This window comes from Oncorhynchus mykiss, chromosome 17 (assembly GCF_057628025.1).
Source record: "Oncorhynchus mykiss isolate SJ-2025 chromosome 17, ASM5762802v1, whole genome shotgun sequence".
NCBI lineage: Eukaryota > Metazoa > Chordata > Actinopteri > Salmoniformes > Salmonidae > Oncorhynchus > Oncorhynchus mykiss.
The window spans coordinates 52,451,955-52,466,245 of NC_143038.1; the positions used below are offsets into that span (position 1 = coordinate 52,451,955).

General features: G+C 42.8%; 1 protein-coding gene across 5 annotated transcripts in view; it reads right to left on the reverse strand.

Annotated features, from left to right (window-relative positions):
• LOC110494467 (rap1 GTPase-activating protein 1) overlaps positions 1–14,291 on the reverse strand; it is a 129,853-nt gene that overhangs the window by 29,282 nt on the left and 86,280 nt on the right. The window contains exons 1-2 of one of the 5 annotated variants that reach the window (XM_021569547.3): positions 4,255–4,682; positions 2,274–2,309 (exon numbers count right to left, since the gene is read on the reverse strand). The exons of the other annotated variants lie outside the window; for them this stretch is intronic. Of the exons in view, the coding sequence (XP_021425222.3) occupies positions 2,274–2,309; positions 4,255–4,341 (123 nt within the window). The 5' untranslated portion in view covers positions 4,342–4,682. Of the gene's footprint in view, positions 1–2,273; positions 2,310–4,254; positions 4,683–14,291 lie in introns of those variants that run through there. 5 annotated transcript variants of the gene reach the window in all.

Genomic DNA, 14,291 nt, shown 5'->3' on the forward strand with positions numbered 1-14,291 from the left:
AAAAGTGGCTGCCCCTAAAAACCAACTTGTCATTTAGAAAACAGACAATGTGGCACCAATATGAGTCAGAAACATTTATTCTACTGTCAATATTTACTACAAAAAGTCAGTCTCATCCAAAATGGAGTTTTGTGAGACTTGTGGTCGTGATTGCATTACAACATAAATAAAGGTTGGGTTTGTTTCAATCCTGCCCACATGCCCACAGCTGGCAGCACACAAGTGATCATACATTTGAAGTGCAGCTGCACACGACCCGATCGTAATGCCTGTTGTAAATTTGAGTTGACTTCGGATATCTCTTTGGGCTAGTTAGGGACCATTGGTAAATTACGAAATGTACATGGGACATTATGTTACAATTCCAATAGCTAAATAAATTAAATGACTTAGAAATTAAATGACAATACATTTTTATGACTTAAACCCTCAAACCAACCATAAATTGTTGAAATGCATATACAAATATTGAAACATTTAATGAGAAAGCTAAAAGGTGTGCAACATGAAAATTTTATAATTTACATTGTGTAAATGTATTGACGGTGTCTATCTAGCCCCGGAGATAGGCTATCCTAAGCCTGAGTCAAATTCAGGTTGCACATCAGCTGGCTCAAGCTAATTGGCTAAATTATTTGGCTAACTCTTCCCAACAGCGAACACACACATCAAACCACACCACGAAACAAACATTTGAATTCAGTCATGGCCGCCAGCATTTCTTAATTAACCAAATCTAAAAAAGGCCAAATCAGGAAGTGTAGTCAGCCTTTAAAACTAACTAAAGACATGTTGCACCTTTACCTTGCTACCTTTCAGATGAGCCATGGAGGAAGACAGATAAGAACCACAGGCCAGTGGAGCACTTAGAACAGTAGCAGCCAGGGGCAGATGGTAGGAAAGAGGATAATTTAAGTGACTCGGACACAGGCACAAAACAAGTTAAGCTACCCCAGTATCCCCTTGAATATTTTGAATTGCAAAACTAAGGAGACACACCAGACAAGATAGAGACAGCAACAGAAGTGTAGGATATGATGGAGAGAGACACACCAGACAAGACACAGAGACAGCAACAGAAGTGTAGGATATGATGGAGAGAGACACACCAGACAAGACACAGAGACAGCTACAGATGTGTAGGATATGATGGAGAGAGACACACCAGACAAGACACAAAGACAGCAACAGAAGTGTAGGATATGATGGAGAGAGACACCAGACAAGACACAGAGACAGCAACAGAATAATAGGTGTTGGAGAGAGACACCGGAAGAACAGAACAGGCCATAACAGAAAAGGATAGACAAAGGAGACAGTAACAAACAAGAACCTGAGACAGCAACATACAAGACACAGACACCAACAGACAAGAAGCAGAGAAGGTGACAGAAGAGGGCAGATGGAGAGAGAACAAGGTGGATTGAGCACACGTAAGAATGTATCACTTGAAGTTGCTCTATAGATTTTATTTAGTTTGATTTATTTACAGGAATAATAACAGGTGAAATACAGACAGTGAAAAGTAAAACATGGTTTACAAAGAATTTGCAGGTGAGGTGAAAAAGCCTGTGAAATTACTATTAAAACAATTATTTACTTTCACACTTTTTACAACTGGGACAGGACGAGAGAGGAGGGTAGACAAGAGAAAGCAACATAGAATACTAAGAGACAGCAACATAAGAGGGCAACAAGAGAGACAGCAACAGACGACACAGGAAAGGCTATGGAGAGGAGGGGTGAGCACACAGTAGACTGTATCACTTAAAGCTGCTCTATGGATTCTAATTACTAAACAGTGTGTGTGTTTAAACATTTGACCAACTGGGGGACATTTTGTTGGTCCTCACAAGGTCAAATGTTAGTTCTAGGGGGTTTATGGTTAGAATTAGTGTTAGAATTAGATTTAGGGTAAGGAGCTAGGGTTAATTTTATTGTTAGGAGCTAGGGTTAGGTTTAGGGTTAAGGTTAAGTTTTTGGGTTAGGGTTAAGGTATGGGTTAGGGTTTAGGGAAAATAGGATTTTGAATATGACTGAATGTTGTGTCCCTACAAGGTTAGTGTGTGTGTGCGTGTGTGCGTGTGTGCGTGTGTGCGTGTGTGCGTGTGTGCGTGTGTGTGTGTGTGTGTGTGGGGGGGGGGGGGTGTGTGTGTTGACATGTTTAACCAGAAGTACCCACAAGAATAGTAAACAGAAAACAAATTGAAACTACAAAGAAGACAAAGCAGTGAGTAAAGTATACAGCAGAGATCTCAGACAACTTACAGTACCTGCATCCTCTCGATCATTGCAAATAGGTCTGATGTCTGAGTGAGAGAGAGACAGATCGAAGAAGGAAAGCGGTTTACTGGTTGGTGAAATATGCTGGCTCTACAGTCTTCTTCACATGGGATTTGTATTGTGTTCATTCCAACACATTTGTGGATGTGGAGCTGGGAGTGTAGTTGATCCAAGCCCTCTTTACATTACAACCAGCCTCTGACTGCATGCTCCTTGGCATCAATGTGTTGTGCTTCTTTCCCAGGCCAGTCACACCCCCCGAGCACACCATCACCCTCACTGAGGCTCCATTTACGACTCACTGAATCGCTCCTAACGAAAACAATTGCCTGGAAACAATGATATTCTCCTCTGAAGGAGCAGGCAGGGTGAAGCCCAGTGCCTCTAAAGGCAGGGAGGGAATATTAAGGTTGCAAACAGCCACTAACCACCTTAACACACAGTCTCAGGCAGGCAGCTAACTCTGTACACTCAGGATGTATTGATGCGTGGCTGTAACACACTTAGCCCATTAGATCAACACGGAATGGGGAGAGGAGATATTAGTCCGAAAATGAAAACAAATGAGATGCATGGGTTTACAAACTGGTTCTATAAGTACCCTCCATCTGTCATCTCTGTTCATTTCTAATCAATAGTAGTCTACTGTACAAGTCCTGCAGGAAGTGAGCCAAAGATACATAACTTCCAGACTCCTTTAACCAAAAATCAACACAAGTGCTGTAGCCTCATTACAAACTCCATTCACTATCAGCTCCCATTAACGGCATAATCAATTTTATCCCAGATAAGGTAGTGGCAGGTAGCCTAGCGGTTGAGACTATTGGGCCAGTAACTGAAAGGTTGCTGGTTCAAATCCCTGAGCTGACTAGGTGAAAAATATGTCATTGTGCCGTTGAGCAAGGCACTTAACCCTACTAATATCTCTGGATAAGAGCATCTGCTAAATGACTCAAATGTAAAAAATAAGAGAACTCATGAAGAGAAAGGATACCCGCTGTCAAGCAGTTGAACTCTACTGAGGCCTGAGGATCTACTCTATTCAAGATAAGGGACACTCATATAAAGTAAGAGAAGGAATACCCACAGCCAGGCAGCTGTTCTCCACAATGCCCGCTATCCTGATGCTGGGCAGTTCCATCCTGACCACAACGCATGGACTAGGGAAGTTACCAATTAAAGACTCTGTGCTATTTGGTGAGATAGCCCATGACAGCCCAGTGAGGCACTCTCTGTACCATGTAACACAAGTGGACTGGGGTGTCAAGCTAATGTTTCCACATGACAACATGAATTTACTACGGGTACACCGAAATCTACTGTTTGGGTACATTCACACATACTGACCAACACTGGCTTGTTTTAATAACCCATGGTTCACCGTGTGAACAAACAGTGTCATATGATACACTGGCCGATCCTGCTGCTGCCTTGAAAGCAAACGAGTGCAAACTAACACGGTCAGTGAGGATCAGAACAAAAACAGAAATATTACTGTTTTCCAAACACAAATATTCACCTCACCAACTCCTTTATCAAAAATGTGAGTGCAGTAGTAACCTACACATGTGGGGTGACTGAACTCTCTGCCAGAGACAAATTGAGAGGTCCCATTGAGAGGTACTGCCATGGTAACGAGTAAAAGTGATGGGACTGGAAACAGCAGTAAAGACTGACCCTGATCTAATGATCTCCTTTCCTAGCCTCTCCACTGTCTCTGTGGCTACTGGAAACAGAGTCCTACCAAAACCAATCTCTGTTCACATGAGAAATTACACATTAATATAGGTGATAAGACTAACAGTAAGAGACACAGCTGCGCCTTCAAGTAACGAACAGCTGTTCTGACTGCAACAGAGTAATCGTGAACAGATGTGGATTTACAACACTCCACTGTAAGATACCTAAGATCACAGTTATCTGCAGTACTTTATCTCTTACTCATATACAACAGTAAGAATGAATACTTACATCAGTGTGTCGTCTCCTCTGGCCCCATGTAATAACCAAAGGACTGAGGAACACATGGCCACTCTTAGTCATCCTGAAGTCACTCATAACTCCAAAACTCTGACTCCAAAAACAGAGTATGGGTATATTTGTTTCGTGTGTATATTGACCAGAGGAGTGTCAGAGGTCTAACTACTACTGTCACTTTACACTCTATTCTACTGCCCCTAAATACAAGACAAGGTATTGTAAGTTGCTGCGTCTCAGGTCTCTTAACAGGTCTGCATGCCCATTAGAATGCATGGGTTTGTATAGGTCTGTATGTACTATATCTGTGTGAGCATGTGCCTGACTGTAAAGATCCTCATCCCTCCCTTCCTCTTCTCACACACTCTGTCTGTTTTCAAGGAAGAGTGTTTCTCCACCTCCTCTCTCGCTTTGTGGACTTCTCTTTTTTACCCTTTCATATGGTAAGCATATTGTTCTCTCTCTCTCTCTCTCTCTCTCTCTCTCTCTCTCTCTCTCTCTCTGAGAGTAGTCTGTGCTCAAAGCCTTTACACTGCAGAAGTAAAGTAAGTCTACCTTTAAGTCTGAATAACGTGTATAAACTGCTCTGTAAAGACCTTGATGTTACAGGAAGACCCTCCTTGTTCCTTTATTGACACAGCACATCTCTTCGGGGGCCTTTATTGACCCTGTGAAAGTTTTCATGGGCCGGGTCTGAGAGGAGTCAGCAGGCTGCAGGAGCCCAGAGAGGGTCTGCTGACACAGCCAGGTCCAGGGTCTGAGATCAGGGTCTCATCATCTCATCTTTTCAACTTTCAGAACAGAAAGAAGGGTAGTCATTGTGTAGTATGTTGTATTACATGTTTGAATAAGAGGAAGAGAAAGAGTGAGAGGGAGGAAAGGGGAAGAGTAGTTGTATTATTGTGTAAAGTGTACACTGTGGAACTCCTCATCTCGGAGGTACTCTCCCACTATCACATGTCCAACCAATATTGCCCTATTTCATACCACAGGGAAACACATTTCAGGAACCTCAATGAAAACAGATTGGAATCATTTTATAATGGTCTGCATTTATACAACGAGAAACACTATCAGTTCTTCCACCAAAATTGATTTCAGCAGAGAGAAATCAATGGGCAAAACACTCGAGCAGGGAGAGATCTGAGGTTCTGTGATGAGGAGGCTACACAGTGCCTTCGGAAATTATTCAGACTCATTTACTTTTTCCACAGTTACAGCCTTATTCTGAAATGGATAAAATAAAATCCTCAGCAATCTACACACAATACCCCATAATGACAAACCAAAAACAGATTTTTAGAAATGGACAGAAGTATTCAGACCATTGCAGTGAGACTCAAAATTGAGCTCAGGTGCATCCTGTTTCCATTGATCATCCTTGAGATGTTTATACAACTTGATTAGAGTCCACCTGTGGTAAATTCAATGGATTGGATATGATTTGGAAAGGCATACACCTGTCTATATAAAGTTCCCACAGTTGACAGTGCATGTATACTCAAGATGGCGTAGCAGTCACACGTCTTTGTCCTCGTCTTGTCGTGTCCCATGTATACATATTTTTATATATTTTTTCTTCGCATATCTTTTTATATTTTTCTAAACCTCAACTTCAAAATACTCTCCTGCAACCCGCCTCACCCAATGTGGTGTGGATCTGCATTTTCTAAAGTATTTTTCTTTACTCCTGAACCGGAACCCCAACAGAAGCTAGCCAGTTAACTAGCTACTAGCTAGTAGTCAGCTAACCACTGCTAGCGGTCATCAGCTAACCTTTAGCTAGGAAAACTCTCGCCAGTTTGCACAACGCAATTCAAACCTGAGCATTCCGGACTTATTTTCTCTCCATATCACCGGATTCCAAATGCAAGTTCTGAACCTTTTCACCTGGATCATCGCAGCTAGCTAGCTGCCTATCCTGGAGCTAGCCCATGCTAGGGCCATCTCCCAGCTAGCTGAAGAGGTCCATCAGCCACTCCTGGGCTACATTACATATTTAACCAATTGACCTGGACCCCTTTTCCTGCCGTTCTGGAGACCTGCCGATCCTTCACGACTGGACTACTGACGTAATCCGCCCGAGGGGGTTCTTCAACTGGCTACTACATTGCGACGTCCCCTGAATGCCCATCTAGAGCATATCGGACTGTTAGCTGAATAGGTCCATCGGCCAATTTCTTGGGCCACTATACCTATTTTGCCAATTGGCCTGGACCCCTTTTACTACACGGAGCACTGCTTATTCATCACGACTGGACTACCGATGTAACAGCACGGGGAGGTTCCGCATGAGGAGGCTATAACAGACTTCTTCCGTCACGACGTCCCTCTTAAGGCCCTTCTGCTAGCTTGCATGCCCCGGCCCGCGAGCTGTCTGAATCACTGTGTCTCCAGCCAGCCTAACTACACACTGGACCCTATGATCACTCGGCTACGCATGCCTCTCACTAATGTCAATATGCCTAGTCCATTTCTGTTCTGGTTAGTGATTATTGTATTATTTCTGTAGAGCCTCTAGCCCTGCTCAATATGCCTTAGCTAACCCTTTAGTTCCACCTCCACACATGCGGTGACATCACCTGGTTTAAATGATGTTTCTAGAGACAATATCTCTTTCATCATCACTCAATGCCTAGGTTTACCTTCGCTGTATTCACATCCTACCATACCTTCGTCTGTACATTATGCCTTGAATCTATTCTATCGCGCCCAGAAACCTGCTCTTTCTACTCCCTGTTCCGAACGTACTAGACGACCAGTTCTTATAGCCCTTAGCCATACCCTTATCCTACTCCTCCATTCCTCTGGTGATGTAGAGGTTAATCCAGGCCCTGCAGTGCCTAGTTCCACTCCCATTCCCCAGGCGCTCTCATTTGTTGACTTCTGTAACCGTATAAGCCTTGGTTTCATGCATGTTAATATTAGAAGCCTCCTCCCTAAGTTTGTTTTAGTCACTGCTTATATGAATATATGAATTGATTGCCCCCCATCTATCTTCAGAGCTAGTGATGCTAGGTGACCTAAACTGGGACATGCTTAACACCCCGGCCATCCTACAATCTAAGCTTGTTGCCCTCAATCTCACACAAATTATCAATAAACCTACCAGGTACAACCCCAAATCCGTAAACACGGGCACCCTCATAGCTATCATCCTAACCAACTTGCCCTCCAAATATACCTCTGCTGTCTTCAACCAAGATCTCAGCGATCACTGCCTCATTGCCTTCGTCCGTAATGGGTCTGCGGTCAAACGACCACCCCTCATCACTGTCAAACGCTTCCTAAAACACTTCACCGAGCAGGCCTTTCTAATTGACCTGGCCCGGGTATCGTGGAAGGATATTGACCTCATCCCGTCAGTAGAGAATGCCTCGTTATTCTTTAAAAGTGCCTTCCTCACCATCTAAAATAAGCATGCCCCATTTAAAAAATGTAGAACCAGGAACAGATATAGCCCTTGGTTCTCTCCAGATCTGACTGCCCTTGACCAGCACAAAAACATCCTGTGGCGTTCTGCATTAGCATCGAATAGCCCCCTTTTCAGGGAAGTTAGAAACCAATATACACAGGCAGTTAGGAAAGCTAAGGCTAGCTTTTTCAAGCAGAAATTTGCATCCTGTAGCACAAACTCAAAAATGTCCTGGGAAACTGTACAGTCCATGGAGAATAAGAGCACATCCCAGCTGCCCACTGCACTGAGGCTAGGAAACACTATCACCACCAATAAATCCACGATAATTGAGAATTTCAATAAGCATTTTTCTACAGCTGGCCATGCTTTCCACCTGGCTACCCCTACCTCGGTCAACAGTCCTACACCCCCCACACCAACTCGCCCAAGCCTCCCCCATTTCTCCTTCACCCAAATCCAGATAGCTGATGTTCTGAAAGAGCTGCAAAATCTAGACCCCTACAAATCAGCTGGGCTAGACAATCTGGACCCTCTCTTTCTAAAAATGATCTGCTAAAATTGTTGCAACCCCTATTACTAGCCTGTTCAACCTCTTTTTCATATCGTCTGCGATTCCCAAAGATTGGAAAGCAGCCGCGGTCATCCCCCTCTTCAAAGGGGGAGACACACTAGACCCAAACTGTTACAGACGTATATCTATCCTATCCTGCCTTTCTAAGGTCTTCGAAAGCCAAGTTAACCAGTTGAGTCTATGGGGGTGCTATTTCATTATTGGATAAAAGAACGTGCCCGTTTTAAGCACAATATTTTGTCACGAAAAGATGCTCGACTATGCATATAATTGACAGCTTTGGAAAGAAAACAGTCTAACGTTTCCAAAACTGCAAAGATATTATCTGTGAGTGCCACAGAACTCATGCTACAGGCGAAACCAAGATGAAACTTCAAACAGGAAATGAGCAGAATTTCTGAAGCTCTGTTTTCCAATGTCTCCTTATATGGCTGTGAATGCACCAGGAACGACCCTGCGCTTTCTGTCGTTTCTTCAAGATGTCTGCAGCATTGTGACGTATTTGTAGGCATATCATTGGAAGATTGGCCATAAGATACCACATTTTTCAGGGGTCCGCCCGGTGTCCTTTGTCTAAATTGGTGCGTAATCTTCAGTTGCGGTCATTTTCTCCTGGGATTCAGGACAGAAAGCACACTTCCACGAACGATATATCATCGAAGAGATATGTGAAAAACACCTTGAGGATTGGTTCTAAACAACGTTTGCCATGTTTCAGTCGATATTATGGAGTTCATTTGGAAAAAAGTTTGGCGTTTTGATGACTGGATTTTCGTTTTTTTTTTGGTAGCCAAACGTGACGCACCAAACGGAGCGATTTCTCCTAAACAAATCATCTTTCAGGAAAAACTGAACATTTGCTATCTAACAGAGTCTCCTCATTGAAAACATCTGAAGTTCTTCAAAGGTAAATTATTTTATTTGAATGCTTTTCTGGTTTTTGTGAAAATGTTGCCTGCTGAATGCTAACGCTAATGCTAACGCTAAATGCTACGCTAGCTAGCTACTGTTACACAAATGATTGTTTTCCTATGGTTGAGAAGCATATTTTGAAAATCTGAGATGACAGTGTTGTTAACAAAAGGCTAAGCTTGAGAGCTAGCATATTTATTTCATTTGCGATTTTCATGAATAGTTAACGTTGCGTTATGGTAATGAGCTTGAGGCTGTATTCACGATCCCGGATCCGGGATGGCTAAGTGCTAGAGGTTAACAAACAGATTACTGACCATTTTGAATCCCACCATACCTTCTCCGCTATGCAATCTGGTTTCTCGCCTGGTTCACCAACTACTTCTCTGATAGAGTTCTGTGTGTCAAATCGGAGGGCCTGTTGTCCGGACCTCTGGCAGTCTCTATGGGAGTGCAACAGGGTTCAATTCTCGGGCCGACTCTCTTCTCTGTATACGTCAATGATGTCGCTCTTGCTGCTGGTGATTCTCTGATCCTCCTCTACGCAGACGACACCATTCTGTATACTTTTGGCCCTTCTTTGGACACTGTGTTAACCAACCTCCAGACGAGCTTCAATGCCATACAACTCTCATTCCGTGGCCTCCAGCTGCTCTTAAATGCTAGTGAAACTAAATGCATGCTCTTCAACCGATCGCTGCCCACACCTGCCCGCCCGTCCAGCATCACAACTCTGGATGGTTCTGACTTAGAATATGTGGACAAATATGTGGGCAACTACAAATACCTAGGTGTCTGGTTAGACTGTAAACTCTCCTTCCAGACTCACATTAAGCATCTCCAATCCAAAATGAAATCTAGAATTGGCTTCCTATTTTGCAACAAAGCATTATTCACTCATGCTGCCAAACATACCCTTGTAAAACTGACCATCCTACCGATCCTCAACTTCGGCGATGTCATTTACAAAATAGCCTCCAACACTCTACTCAACAAATTGGATGCAGTCTATAACAGTGCCATCTGTTTTGTCACCAAAGCCCCATATACTACCGACCACTGCAACATGTATGCTCTCGTTGGCTGGCCCTTGCTTCATACTCATCGCCAAACCCACTGTCTTCAGGTCATCTACAAGCCTCTGCTAGGTAAAGCCTCGCCTTATCTCAGCTCAATGGTCACCAAAACAGGACTCAACCGTAGCATGCGCTTCAGAAGGTATATTTCACTGGTCACCCCCAAAGTAAATTCCTCAGTTTGGCCGCCTTTCCTTCCAGTTCTCTGCTGCCAATGACTGGAACAAACTGCAAAAATCAATGAAGCTGGAGACTCATATCTCCCTCACTAACTTTAAGCACCAGCTGTCAGAGCAGCTCACATATCACTGCACCTGTACATAGCCCATCTGTAAATAGCCCATCCAACTACCTCATCCCCATACTGTATTTATTTATTTATCTTGCGCCTTTGCACCCCAGTATCTATACTCTCACATTCATCTTCTGCACGACAACCACTCCAGTGTTTAATTGCTATATTGTAATTAATTTGCCACCATGGCCTATTTATTGCCTTTACCTACCTTATCTAACCTCATTTGCACACAATGTATATAGACTTTTTTCTACTATATTATTGACTGTATGTTTGTTTATTCCATGTGTAACTCAGTGTTGTCGTACATGTCGAACTGCTTTGCTTTATCTTGGCCAGGTCGCAGTTGTAAATGAGAACTTGTTTTCAACTAGCCTACCTGGTTAAATAAAGATGAAATAGAAAAATAAAGGAAACCTGGCACCATCCCTACGGTGAAGCATGATGGTGGCAGCATCATGCTGTGGGGATATTTTTCAGAGGGAGGGACTGGGAGATTAGTCAAGATTGAGGCAAAGATGAACAGAGCAAAGTACAGAGAGATCCTTGATGAAAACCTGCTCCAGACCTCTCAGAACCTCAGACTGGGGCAAAAGTTTACCTTCCAACAGGACAACAACCCTAAGCACACAGCCAAGACAACGCAGGAGTGGCTTTTGGAAAATTCTCTGAATGTCCTTGAGTGGCCCAGCCAGATTCCGGACTTGAACCCGATCGAACATCTCTGGAGAGACATGAAAATAGCTGTGCAACAAAGCTTCCCATCCAGCCTGACAGCTTGAGAGGATCTGCAGAGAAGAATGTGAGAAACTCCTGTTGATATTGCAAAGATGTGTACAAGTGTTTGATGTGTTGTGAAACAACAAAGGCTACAGGGTGACATACAGCAAACATTTGATATTGAAACACACTGAGACAACAAATCTGTATTACCATTTAAAGTAGCCTACACACAAAAGCAATGACATGGGTAGACTGAGTCATGCTAGCTATGTGGTCAAAGCCATGCTTCCCATTGACATCCATGCACAATGTGAAAATTTGACCTAAGATGAAGTTACGATTCTCCACTGGATGTGTTGGGAAGTGAAATACCCTGCATAGGTAATGTTAAAATGAAGTAGAAACAACTCAAATCTCAGCTCGCTATCTGTCTACTGCACAATGTAGCTTAAAATGGAAACCATGTATTCACAGAGAGAAGGGATTTGGGCAAATTAATAAGAGAGAAGTAATAACCAGACAGCATAGTGAACAGATCACAGCACTCTTTCTCAAGCCCCACCATCATATTGAGACTCCAAGTACACGTTACCTTAATTTCCTTTTACGAGTCCTTTAATTTAAACACTCCAGGTTAGTGCTCTAGAATAGATGCAATAACGAGCCTCTCTCCCACTGAATCACTTTTGCTGCCTCCCTGGCCTGGGGGCCTAACACTATGCATATTTTATATGTATTAATTACCAGATCTGGTCTGTTTGAGTGGCATGACACTTCCCAGACCCTACATAAAACAGCTTGGTGGAGCTCAGTCAGAAGGCGCCTCACGGCCCAAGGCCTAGATTAATTGGGTTAAGGTTAGAATCAGGGTTATGGGAAGGGTTAAATCAAAATTCTACAGTTGTCCCCGACATGACTCAAACACACAACCTTTGGATTGCTAGACGGTCGCAGTATACGCCTAAACATCCTCCGCGACCAACCTCACTACTTTTGTTTCTGTCTAAAGTAACTAGAATATTAGTAGGTACCTTATGTCTTGGAGGTGCTTAGAAATATGTATAATACAGGGTGGAGGGAGAGACAGTCGCTGAGGCTTATCTGATATCAATGAATTATCGAGCACTGTCGTGTCTGACTATGATTAAATTATATGACATGCTATTTTATGAAATCGATTAATTGATTACGTGATTGAATGAAACCATGCAACAATTATACCATTAATAACCTGGGGCACCACGGAAGCATTCATTTATATAGAGCGGTTATCTCCCGAATCCACTCTCTTAAATATCTGAAGATCTTTTATATCAAAAGCAGTCAATTATTAATCGTCGTCTCATTCTGATTGTCGTAAGTACTTGGTTATCTGCACGATCCCTAGCTAATAGGTTAAATCAGCAATACACAAATTGTCTTATTTATTTACAAATACCTAAATAATCACACAGAATTACATATATATTTATATGCACAGGATAGATCACACATAAATTACTAATCATGTCATGAAAAGCCCCTAGCGGGCTAACCCGATATGACGGCTGGTTACACAAAGGAAGGGGGTTGGATTTGAATAAAAGAGCGGGAAGACTGAGGGACAAAGGGATTGAATCTCTATCGGACCTTGAGAAGCTATGCTACAGTAAATACAGAGTCTTCCGCATTCTAATAACCACCCATTCGGAAGAGGAAAATGCAAGATATATATATTTACTCTGAGCTGCGCCTCGATAAATGGGTCAAAGATGGAAGACTGGTTTACCCAGCAGAGATCGCCATTATCCTTTGAAGAATCTTTCTGGTCGTTGTGTTGTAGAGCGGACAAGTTAAAATACCCTGTCGTTCTTCTGAGATTGTCTGTCCTTTTCTAGGCCACGTATGTTTACAGCTGCAGCTGATAACTCAACGTCTAGAAGGTATCACTTCTTCTTTAGTGAATAAACGTTCAAAGATCATACCAAGTTGCCATAATCAGCTCGCGCTGTACTCTGGCTGGTCTAGTCGGAATTCACCATTCTAGTGTGGTGATCGTCACCTCCATGTTGAAATTCACACTTTTAAACCTTAGGGCAGCAGTCTTAACATTTCTGGAACTAAATGTTAATTTTGTTTGGTTGTAGTAGAAATGAGCCCTTTTAAACGTATGGACACCAGTCCTCACATTATCGGTCACAAGGTTTGACTTGCGTCAACAGGCTTTTGTACTGGGAGGAGAAGGGCATGTTTCATAGTTCTCAACCAATGTCTGTTCACTTGGGCATGGCCACTGAGTGGGCCTACGTTTTACTATGAAACAATTATCTTATTTAGGAGACTAAAATTACATTTAATCTTTTCACAAATAGTTTCACATTTAAACATTTAAATTGTACAACAATTCCATGTGAATCTGATAACTAGAATGTGTAGACTTTCCAAGATACAATTTATGTCATCCTATCATCAGATAAAGACAGACAACAACTGATCAGACATCATATTCTTTAAGTACCAACGGACATTTTCAACTGGTTGAGAAAGGGAAATATTGTTCTTTCCCCAACCTTTTGATGGTGCCATACTTTCACTGTGGTAACACAGGGCTTTCCAAGAGTCCATTCTGTAGTGAAGAGAAAAGGGGGGAAGGTATTTATGGGATGGTCATAAACCTCACCCAACAGGGCAACGTTATGACAGCACTTACACTGACCCTATTGACCACAAATCAATGACTACGATCACTATAAGGCTGTTGCATAAAAGGACTTGACACTTTCAGCTATTCCAAACTATTTCAGACTATTTCAAACCCATAGTATAATGGAATGGACCTGACAAACTGGGCTGAGGAAGATGGACCTGATTCCCTGGTCTATTCCATCACCACTATAACTCATAGCTCCCATCACAGCTTTCATCTCGCCCCACCACTCCAATACCAGATACCTGAATTTCCCATCCTCTACCTGTGGTGAGACCTGCCAATGTTTTGGCCACGCCAACCTACCGTCCACTCCTCTCCAATCATGTCCTCTGAGAAAATCCATC